Source organism: Phalacrocorax carbo, chromosome 3 (genome assembly GCF_963921805.1).
Source record: "Phalacrocorax carbo chromosome 3, bPhaCar2.1, whole genome shotgun sequence".
Classification (NCBI taxonomy): Eukaryota; Metazoa; Chordata; class Aves; order Suliformes; family Phalacrocoracidae; genus Phalacrocorax; species Phalacrocorax carbo.
The window spans coordinates 17,162,322-17,174,442 of record NC_087515.1 but is presented as its reverse complement, the minus strand read 5'-3'; the positions used below and the strand labels follow the sequence as shown (position 1 = coordinate 17,174,442).

The window sequence follows — 12,121 nt, the reverse complement described above, 5'->3', positions numbered from 1 at the left end:
AATTTGAAAGACATAATCCCATCCTCCCTCAGAACACATATATTGCTGAATTGCACATTTAGGGTTATGTTTTTCCTTTATTGGTTCCATTAATATCTATGAATAATGGCTTCCCATGTGGTAATCTAATTATTGTTTGTACTAATTGGTGAACTGGAACAGTGTCATAGATCAAGGAGGAAATTAGTAAAAGAAGGGTAAAGGTGAATAATATGGAGCATGGGAGCCTAACTAGGAATAATGAGATAATGAAATTAAAGAATTTCAGTTGAAGAGCAATGACATCTACACAGTGAGTTATGTTGAGCAGTAGAACTTGCAGAAGCTCTAGCACATGGGATATTTAAAACTGAGCTGGATGAACAGGAAGAAATGGACTGTAGGGAACCAATTCTTCACTGGCAAAGAGGTGGACTGGATGACCTAATATCTCATTTCCGCTGCTAGCGCCTATAAGTCTGCTTGAACAAATACTTGGAATTCTGTATGTCTTCTAGCCTCACTTGGACTTCTTTTGTATCTAGCAGCAGGAGATCATTATCCTGTGAAAGTGCTTGACAGTAAATAGCTTCATTTTCAGTCTTTCTTACTGGACAAAGTTAAATCTGAGGATATGTAGAGCCAAATTGTGCCTATTTGTTTACTTGCAGTAGTGAGAAGGAGAGAGCTCAGAAAACTACGTGTCCTGTGGATCACAAAAAATGCCTTTAAGTTGGCCAGCAGCATAGGAGTTTTCAAATGGTGGGAAATAAGCAATTGCTTCATTGATTTTTGACATTTTGAATTCTAACTCTTCTCATTTTGTGTCTTTTACAGACCATCTGAAAGGAGAAATAACCCAGAGGCACATTCAAAGAGCAGCTCTAGGTGAGAGTAAAACATTTCAGATACAATATGGGCCACAAGATCTCTCCCAGGGCTGGATCTGCTTCTGGGGCAGGTTGTATTTTCTATGAGAGTTTTTGCCACAATATTTCTACAGTAGTCCATACCATAAAGAACATGGACTCTGCACTTTACCAGAGATTTGGCTCAAAAGGCATCTGATTGTATGGGTTGTGAGAAAAATAATGCAAAAGTCTCATAGGTTTGGGGGTTTGGTATTGGCTTGCTTTCTTTTCAGGGTGACCAAAACAAGAACAGAACATCTAAGCTTTCCTCATTTTTAGGGTTTTTTTTTTTTTTGCTCTCTTATGACTCTAATTTGAATTCCCACTAACAACAGTGATTTGTCCCAAGACTGAGCTTCTAGCCATGTTGCCACAATCTGTCTAACATCCTTTTTAATTTTCCTTATTCCAAGAGGGACTGAAGGCATATACAGGTCATTTCTTTCGCATCTAGTTATAGAAGTTGAGAAGTTATTTCTTGCAGTTTCTGTTGACACAGCTGTGAAGCTAAAAGTGTCTATGTAAGTTGTTCACGTAAGTGTAAAGTCATCCAAATTTGGTTTAAGATGCTTTAAGCTGACTCTACTGGCTTTGTACTGAAATGGCCTAGGAGTGTTCATATGAGAATTCCACTTTTGGGACAGTAAACTTCAGCTAAAATGTGACAGAAAACTGCTGGGGCAATAACAGTTTAAGCCCCCCTCATGTAGATCCGTAAAAGAGTCCCAAAATGTGCCTTCATGGACTTTCTTCACAAAAATAGATGGAGTTAACTCAGACCAGATTGCAGCTGATGGTTTTATTTCTATGTCTACATAACACAGCAGACAATATTTGTCTCTTAATAAGAAAGAGAAAATTTGGGGGTTTTCTTTTCTCCCAAAAGTCAGGAAAATAAGGTACTGCAGAGTAGCAAAATAGTTTCCCATTTCTCTTTCTAATTTAGCTGTGCATCTCAAGCTCTGTTGGTGATGTTATTATTTTATGCCTTTATCCTTCTTGATTTTTATCTAAAAATCAGCACTGAAAATTAATGCTGTCCATGTCAATTAGGCCTAGGGGTCAAGCTCAGTTCATTTTGATCAGTACGAGAAGGGGAAGTGAAGGAGGTGCTGATCTTTTTTCCCTGGTATCCAGTGATAGGGCATGGGGAATGGTTCAAAGCTGTATCAGGGGGGTTCAGGCTTGATATTAGGAAAAGTGTCTTTACCAAGAAGGCGGTCAAACAGTGGAACAGGCTTCCAAGGGAGGTGGTCAATGCCATTTAAGAAGCATTTGGACAATGCCCTTAATAACATGCTTTAACTTGGTCAACTCTGAAGTGTTCAGGCAGCTGGACTAGATGATCATTGCAGGTCCCATCCAACCATTGTGTTCTATTCTATTCTATTCTATTCTATTCTATTCTATTCTATTCTATTCTATTCTATTCTATTCTATTCTATTCTATTCTATTCTATTCTATTCTATATCTGAAGTTCAATCTAAAGGTGATATCTTCAGTGCAACATGGAATTCTTTCTTTAATTCACTCCAGATTTTAATACTATTTACTAATTTTATGTCACTTTAAGAAGTTCAATCAAGATGAATTGTAGCAATGTCTTTTATGAGAATTCTTTACTCAGTGTTTCAAAAAATGAAGTGTATGTCTCAATCTGCATGATAACATCTGGTCTTGTATACTGATTTCTTACTATATAGAAAATTGTGTTGCAAACGCTGTTTTCAATAACTATTTAAGCTGCTTTTCATAAAATAGGTAAGCATGTTTTTTTCATGTCCTTAGGAAATGACATAGTAGTGACTTTACCAGCTATAGATTCACATTGTAAATATTCTGTTAGTATTCCACAACGTAGCAGGCAACCCATGTGTTTTTGGCTTTTGAGCATTGCTATCTGCTTATCATCACTAGGTCTGGACTACACAAAGTATTTTCCGGACTTTTTTCCCCCTTTGTTATTCTTTTAAATACTCTGGATACTTTGACTTAATATTTATTCTATGAGTTGGGGAATATTATTTGCCTGCCTGCCTTTTGGATTAATGTTCTCCAAGGAGTAACAGGTGTCAAGTCTTCCAGGATCTTCTTGATGACCAGAATGTCATCAAGATATTTTTTAATGAATACTGCATGGTAAAAAGTCTAATTAAGAGTCTGATGAAATCCCACATGAAATAAAACACACCATTGTTTCAATTAGAAACCAAGTTAACATCTTCCAGCTGCCTTTTTTTCCTTAACTTAAAGCATTTTATGGTTAAAACTCTTTAAGAAGCTATTCTAGTTGGTTTTTAAACAGTGTTGATCTGTTTCCCTCATGGCTATGCTTAAGATGTGGCTTTCTCATTGCAGGAAAACTCCACTACTTAGCCCATTGTTCTTATCTCTTTTAAAATACCATATGCTGGGAGTTAACAAGGGCACAAATAGATGGAAGGTTTCATTGGAAGCAAGGGAGTGCTCCACATTTTTCAGAACACAACCAGAAACACCAAATACTTTGCGTAAAATTGCAAGGATTCACTCTCAGTGTAACTTTCACCTTTATTAATTGTAAGAATAACTACTTATGCAAATAACTTCTTTTATTCAGTAAGATCTTTCAGAGTGACATGCTTAACTGCATTTTTAGGCAGTCTTTAAAGTGAAATAATGTACACACTATTGAAATACTGACCAAGCAAAAAGATTGGGTCACCAGTGCTTCTGGGTGGAAAAGGTGGGAGAAAAGAGTGGAAACAAAAGCTTTCCCTGGGATTTGCAATGTTGTAGGAGGAAAATCGATATTTTATATGATCCCAGTGAAGCATTATCTTAAGATGCTTTAAACTAGCATTTCAGTAAAATACAGGACCTGATTCTTCATTATCTTATTCCAGTTTTGCATTGATAGAACATGATTACAAACAGACACTCAGGCTAATGTAGTAATATTCACCAGCACTTGGGGAAGACTGAATCCTAAATTGGACCCGCCTGATGACATAGGAAATCTTATGACATATTTTAATGGGTAGATACTTCCATGGTGATGGAGTCATGCTAGCAAAGGCATATTTTTTACAATAACTTTCCATAACAGAAGCAACTGAACCGAGACTAGCACAGTTTTGCCTATTCAACTACATCTCAAGTAGAGGCCTCTGTTGGGTCAGCTCTGGAAGTTAGGGAGGACCCTCGAGCATACTTCTGGCTAATCTGTCCATATCAGCAGAAATTTTTAGTAAATCTACAAGTCCCCCAGGCTATTCAGTCAGCTTCAAACAGATCCTGACAAAGCTTCATACACAGAAGGGTCATTCATTATGTGCAGTATGAAACATGTTTTCTAAATTAATATGAGTGGTACAGTCTATGGCCCGTGATGCAGCATCTTTGGCACAGCATGCCCCTCATTATCGATAACTGCAGTTACTTTATCATTTTGGATGAAACGCAGATTTTCAGCTTTCCATTTCAAATACTTTTTCTTATTCACCTTGTTCTTCATGAGCCTCCCTTCTCTTTTTATGTGAGCTTTGAAATCAGGACTAGTAACAACCTTCAGTTCTTTTAGGGTTCTCCTGAAAACATCAAGAGATGGCAAAATCTTTCTGCTTCCGGGGAGGTTTGTTGGGACCAAATTAATCTCTCTCTTTCTGTCCAACTCCATTGTCTCTGCAGAGTTATTTGAAATTAAAAAAAAAATAGGTACAATCTGACATAGGTAAAGGTGGCAAATACACATCTTTGTAATGAATCTGCATCCTTTTTAAGGATTTCAGCATTAAGGCCCAGTTTTATCAACATTTTATTAAAAAAAAACACACTTGTTTTCCCAGGCTTTGTAACTTGACTTTTAAAAATAATACTGTATATTTTTGCTGTTATTCAAAGAGCTGTTTCCAAGTTCTCTTCTGAGCAAAATTCCTTTGAAAAAGCCCATTCCTCATGAAAAATAAAATTACTAGGTGAGTCAGAAATAACAGATATATTTGAATCCCTGAAAATGCATACCAGCCTTTGATTTAGACTGGCAAATGCCTGAGACCAAGGATTTTGGCATCTGTTATTTTTGTATTTGGATTTGTAACACACAGTTGTTTTAAGCAAAAATGGGGAGCATTCTCCTTATCTTTTTTCATTCTATAGCTTTGTCTACATTATCATTTCCTTTTTAAAGTTACATACATGTTCTAAAGACATTAGTACCAGTTTCTGCCCTGGTATGTGTTTCTTTATAGTGTGCTTCATTCTGCTTCTTCACCTTTAATTAATTAGAACTGAAAGAACAGTGTGATCGGTACCAGAATAAAACAGGGACAGACAGTGTTGCATCGGAGTACTACTGCAGAAATAATTCATCCAGTGGTAGGAAAGAATTTCAGAGAAGCTATTCCTCCAAGGTACTAGTTTGTGGTGCTCTAAGAAGCTGCCACTACTGTATATTCTATACATGATAGTATGCAAATATGTGGTGAAGCGGGCTACATCCAGTTGGAGGCCGGTCACGAGCGTGGTTCCCTGGGGCTCAGTGTTGGAGCCACTCCTGTTCAATACCTTCATTGATGATCTGGATGAGGGGATTGAGTGCACCCTCAGTAAGTTTGCAGATGACACCAAGCTGGGTGGAAGTGTTGATCTTCTGGAGGGTAGGAAGGCCCTACGGAGGGACCTGGACAGGCTGGATGGATGGGCTGGAGCCAATGGTACGAGATTCAACAAGGCCAAGTGCCGGGTCCTGCATTTGGGTCACAACAACCCCATGCAATGCTACAGCCTTGGGGAGGAGTGGCTGGAAAGCTGTGCAGTGAAGAAGGACCTGGGGGTGTTGGTTGACAGCTGCCTGAACATGGGCCAGCAGTGTGCTCAGGTGGCCAAGAAGGCCAACGGCATCCTGGCTTGTATCAGGAATAGTGTGGCCAGCAGGAGCAGGGAGGTGACAGTGCCCCTGTACTCGGCACTGGTGAGGCTGCACCTCAAGTACTGTGTGCAGTTTTGGGCCCCTCACTACAAGAAGGACATTGAGGTGCTGGAGTGTGTCCAGAGAAGGGCAACGAAGCTGGTGAAGGGTCTAGAGAACAAGTCTTATGAAGAGTGGCTGAGAGACTTGGGTTTGTTTAGCCTGGAGGAGAGGAGGCTGAGGGGAGACCTTATCGCTCTCTACAACTACCTGAAAGGAGGTTGTAGTGAGGCGGGGGTCAGACTCTTCTCCCTAGTAACAAGTGATAGGACGAGAGGAAATGGCCTCAAGCTGCGCCAGGGGAAGTTTAGGTTGCATATTAGGAAAAGCGTCTTCACCGAAAGGGTTGTCAGGCATTGGAACAGGCTGCCCAGGGAGGTGGTGGAGTCTCCACCCCTGGTGGTATTTAAAAGAATGGTAGACGTGGCACTTTGGCACATGGTTTAGGAGACATGGTTGGTCTTTTCCAACCTTAATGATTCTATGATTCTATGTTGTTTGACACATTTCTGCATATCTGGAGAGGTAGAATTGGGAACTGCTGCTCCCACTTGTCCAGAGTTAGATATCATAGAATCACAGAATGGTGTGTGTGGAAAGGGACCTTTAAATATCATTTAGTCCAATACCCCTGCCATTGGCAGGGACACTTTTCACTAGATCAGGTTTCTGAAAGCCCCATCCAACCTGACCTTGAATGCTTCCAATGTAGACCATGCCACTAGAAATGCTGGCCCACCATGTTTTTTATCTGGTGAGGATATAAGATTTGTTTACGAAGCCTGCGGTAGTTCTCTCCGCAACCATAGCAGCATCCTACAGACATATATAACATTAATTAGGCTAATAATTAATAACTGTCTTGAACTCCTCTGCTGTGATCTGTGTGAATGGAAAGCACATAGCACTTCCAAACTGCTGGTTTGCATCAGAGTTAATCTTCTATTTAAATAAATCCATATTTTAATAACATGAGCTCAGTTTCTTTCACTGCTTTACATCTTGTAACTGAGATGCCTTTTAACTTTGTTCATATGAAGCAGGAGAGTCTTGATCTGTACTAATGCCATGAAATGAAGAGACACAAGTGTTTTCAATCACAAAATGACAGAAGCTGAGGAAAGTGGCAGTCTGTACTTTCCCACACAAATCCAACACAGTCTATGGAGAATAATAGATAGCCTGTTTTAAGACCATCATTCCTGGTGCTGAAAAATGATATCTTATGTACAGGCTAAATAAAGCATTTCAGAGAAATAATCTGAGTCCAGAATTATAAGATTTTTTTTTTACAAGAGATAAAACAACATGTCCCCAGTGCTGCTAGGTATCCAAAGATGCTTCCTTTAAAACTGTTCATGTATTTCCAGTCTGTAAAATATGCTACTTTGGGGAGGGAAGCAATGTAGTCAGTTTGCATTGGCCTCAGAATAAGGGAAAGATTCCTCTTAGAAATCCACAATTTTGATATGGACAATATTTCTGTGTGTTACGTTCTTCTATATAGTTCTGCTTGAAATCTCAAGCAACAGTGGAGTTTTTGTGCATGCAGGGCACTGATTTTATTCCAAGGGTGACCTCTAGTGGTATCAAGGCCACTCTTTTAAGTGATGGGTTTCATTTCTTCAGTCTTTCAAAGGAAAAAAATCAGAAATGCTTTGCATTAAGGTTTATTTTTGGAATTCTGAGACTGACAGAAAGATTGTGCCTTTAAAGAAAGATGACGATTTTTCACTGTTGTTAAGACAAAGATATCAATAGCAAAACTGGCTGAAAATTCAGAAACCAGTGCCTGTTTGCTTTTTTTAAAATGACTTTTACTCTGACAAAGATAAAGACACTTTTTGAATTTGCTTTGTGTAATTATTGTAACATATGAAGTGCTTTTAGAAATATTTACCAAATCGATTTTTAAGCAAATGCTTGAAATGCTGGTGGGCAATTAGTTTTGGAAATGTATATAAGTAGTTCTATATGATATTGGAAATAGAATAGAAGATCTTTATAGCTTCTTGTTACTGCAGTGTTTTTAAGTCATTGTAGTTATTCCAGATTTGTCTTGGAGAAAAAAAGCGTAGACTTTAGCCTATAGTAACTGTGAAGTTAGACACCATAACAGACTTATTCTCATGCCATTTTGTGCTTCAAGTCAGCACAGTATATGGCTAAAACTCTGAACTCTTGAGGAGCTTCTGTATTTTTGTATGTACCAAGTTCTTCTGTAAAGATAATCACAATTAGGAAAAAGAACCATGTATTCAAAGCAGCAGCTAGACAAGCAGCAATGATTCCCTTGCGGCAGTACCTGAGGTTCATCTTAGGTGGTTTTGGGGTTTTCCCAGGATTATGTAGGAATGAAGTTTATAACTGCAGGAGTATATTCTAATAAGACATTCCTTAAACCTGTCCCTTCAGGCCTCAAGCCCACACAGACCTTTCTTTCCATAAGTTTCTCTTCAGTCTTTCTAGGGTCTTTTGCAGTTTTATTTGTTGCTGTGTTTTTTCTGTTAGTCTGTAGCAGGTTTATACTAGTTGCAATGCTAAATTACAGAGGCAGGCCATGAGTTTTCTCTTTCATTGTGTTTTCAAGAATGGCATCTCTACTGGAATTCTTTGCAGAAATGTTCTCCTGAACTGTCAGAAAATTCTGAGATTATTTGTGTGTTCCTATTAAGTTTCCCATGTGACCCACTCCACTTCAGCTTATCTGATCTCAAAAAAGAGCAAAGACATCTTTGGATCAAGTGATATTTTTATTAGGAGTCATGAACTTGTAGCACAGTTATCCAGTTCTCAGTTTTATTGACATTGACTTTAGCATTTCACTGTTGTTGGAACAGCTTGCAGGCTCTGTAAGCTTTCTTGCAGTAAGTATTTATTCTGAAATACTGAAAAGTTCAGTGTGAATTCAGTTATTATTTACAGACTCCTTCTGGTGACTAGTAAGGAAGCAAGACAGACTCTGGAGATGAAGCTCTCAATTCTCTAATTTGGTCTACTAAAATTAAGATATTAGGAAAAAGATGCTATGAGGATAGTTACACATTGAAAGATAAGTTTGCAGGATGTCTGTCCTTCAAGTTTTTCACAACATGCCTGGACAATCTAGTCTGACGCCATTTTCACCCAACTTTGAACAGTAGGTTGGACCATGCAGCCTTCTAAGGTCCCTTCCAACCAGAGTGCTTCTGTAATTCTAAGATGGGACTTGAGGTGGAGTAAGCAAAAGATAAATTTGGTTTTATGCCCAGTCTAATGATTCTAGGCCTAAGCTTGTTTGCTTTAGCTTCGGTATATCTCAGAGTAGCCTCTCTCTATTGGCTAAAAAAAAGCTGGTAGGTTAACTAAGAATAAGTTACAGTTTAAGGTGCTGCAAGCTTGTTTCTTCTGGCCACGTCCAGTAGGTGTGTTGGGCAGCTTGACTAGTTCTGTATCAGCCAAGGTTTCCTTCAGGAGAGGTCTTTGTAACAAACAAAAGTTCTGTAATCTAATGATCCATAAACAACAAATGGAGCTCTTTCACCTCTGTATTTGCTTTGATTTTTTCAATGTAAAGGTCAGACCTAGAATAGCAATTTCCATCTGATCATGAAAGCACAGGACAAGCAGTGAATGAGATATAGCATGGCTAATGTGATATCCAGTGTTTTAGAGCAAGCTGCATATCTGGTGAAAAACTTCCATTTTACATTTTGCTGAAATGGCTAAAAGAAATTAATTCACTACTTCTTTGTTCAAAAATTTTTACTTGTTTAAGATCCAAGAAAATAATGACTTGGAACAAGGAGTTACTAACAGTATCCCACAAATGTGCAGAGGTGGGATGTACTTCTCCAGATAAGAACATTTTTGGATAAGTGGTAATTGTTTCTGGATATGTCAGGATTGTCTCTTCTCAGTATACAGTACAGTGTAATTCAGCTGGCAGCTACCAGAACACCAAGGTCAATGTCCTTTCCTTCATAGGTCATAGGAAAGAGCTGTCTGAGTTAAGAGAAATGCTTAAATACCTCTATATTTCCTACACCTTCTTGAGCAGGTAGCCCAGCACAGACAGCCTAGCTATTCTGCAGCTGCAGCTGAGGAGTATGTGCATGGGAGGACCAGCAAAAATGTGGCATTCAATGTGGGATATGAGTGTGACCAGCAGAGACAGTGACTCCCAATAACATAATCTGGTCCCCACAACTGCCCAAGTTCTATGTGGCCCTGATCTAGCACATGTGCCAGAACACTGAACAACATCAAAATGAATCTTCTTAAAGAAACATTCCTGCTGACATGAAATCCTATGGTTGTGGTTTCACAAATTTTCTGGAAAACTCATACCAACATTTAGAAAAGCATTCAGGAAACTCTTTTAGAAGGCTAATAGAGTAGCCATGTTGGAGAGTGGAAACAAAGCTTCTGTAGTACTTTGGTCTTTATTGTACACTTAACCAAGGTGGGGGTCTCAGCACATATTCTCTGTTACTTCCACTGAAAAAAAAAATCAGATTCATGGTATAGGTGCCTCAGGCCCAACACCTTTTGTCTTATTTGTGGCAAGGGTTAAACTAAGCACTGTACGGTGCAAGCCCATGCTCATAATATATTGATTTCACCAACAACGGTGTATTTTTCCTTTCTGCTTTCTGTCTCCTCTGCTTCTCTCTTGCAAATGAAAGGTCTTGCACTAATACCTCATAGCAGAGAGATTAAAATTGTTCAGGCTGATACTACCATATACATTTGTTTGGTTAGTATTCACCTCTTGAATCAAGGTCAAAACCTCTTTTATTGTCTAACTTGAAGTGCCATGTCAGTTGCATGACCCATGTATACCTATACACAGCTGAAACAGAAGCAGTTAAATATAAAAAATGTATGCTTATTTTTCCTTAGTATTCTTTCAAATGGCATTGCTATAAATTCAGTGTACAGCCCAAAATAAATACTTTTGTGCATTGTCATGAGTGTTTGTACTGACAACCACAGCCAGAGTTCCATGCATAATGCAGGTAAAATACCCATTATTTTTAGAAAACATTACACCTATTGAATTGACCCCACAGTTGCTGTGTGCATTGGATTCCTAAAGGTGACCTGCAAGCACAGGAGAAGACTGAGGGGGATTCCATAAATACCTATAAATATCTAAAGGGTGGGTGTCAGGATGGTGGGACTGGGCTCTTTTCAACAGTGCCCGATGACAGGACAAGGGGCAATGGGCACAAGCTGGCACACAGGAAGTTCCACTTCAATATGAGAAAAAACTTCTTTCCTGTGCGGGTGCCAGAGCAGGGGCACAGGCTGCCCAGGGAGGTTGTGGAGTCTCCTTCTCTGGAGACATTCAACACCCACCTGGACGTGTTCCTGTGCCCCCTGCTCTAGGTGTCCCTGCTCAAACAGGGGCTTTGGACAAGATGATCTCCAGAGGTCCCTTCCAACCCCTACCGTTCTGTGATTCTGTGATTTACTGTACATACCTATGTATATTCTTTATGCACAGTAAGGCTGGGACTTCTCAGAACTGAGAACTGTACACTTCCTTATCTGAGAATCCCCAGCAAGAAATATGGATATACTAAGCTTCAGTATCTCTTCTGTGCTCTGTGACACTCAGTGTGACTGTACCTGTAGCACCCTTAGATATTTCTTATTCTCAGTAAAGTTGTGCTATGTTATTCTGAGCCAAGTTCTTATTTTGACGAGGCACTGCTTTACAAATGTTATGGTACCTTCTTATTGCAACTGCGGCCTGCACATTTGTGGCAGTGTATTCCTAATGTCTGAGCTTAATGATAAGCAAACAACTGCAGAAATATTTTCCATGCTTTTCTTTCAAGAATAGCATGACAAAACTTAGCAAAGAGACTTTTTTTTTCAACGAAAGTTCTTGGATGTTGTAGAAACGAATGCTAACGAAGCCTCAAAACTTATGGATGACAAACCACACTCCTCCTTGGGAGGCAGAGAAAGATTATTCAAAGATCAGGTATGGTTTTATCTAATATTAGGAACAAGATAAATTATGCAAAAATAATCTCATGTAATCAAATGGTAAAATGCATTTATTAAGTGCAGACAAGAATCTGAGTTAGTAGGGGTTTCCTGACTATGACCCAGCTATGTTACTATTCCACTAGATCAACTGGCATGTATTGAACATATTAAACTTAAAGCTGCCTTTTTTTTTTCCTCCCCAGTATATTGTACTTGTATATTTAGAAACAAACTAAGAACTTTTAGCCACAATGGCTTCAGAAACTTTCATGGCTTGAGTGCAGCTGACATGAAGGC

General features: G+C 39.0%; 1 protein-coding gene across 1 annotated transcript in view; it reads left to right on the top strand.

The window, feature by feature from the left end:
• The window catches only part of KIF6 (kinesin family member 6), a 177,071-nt gene that overhangs the window by 141,006 nt on the left and 23,944 nt on the right, over positions 1-12,121 (top strand). The window contains exon 15 of the mRNA XM_064445467.1: positions 817-867. Coding sequence (XP_064301537.1) covers positions 817-867 — 51 coding nt within the window. The remainder of the gene's footprint in view (positions 1-816; positions 868-12,121) is intronic.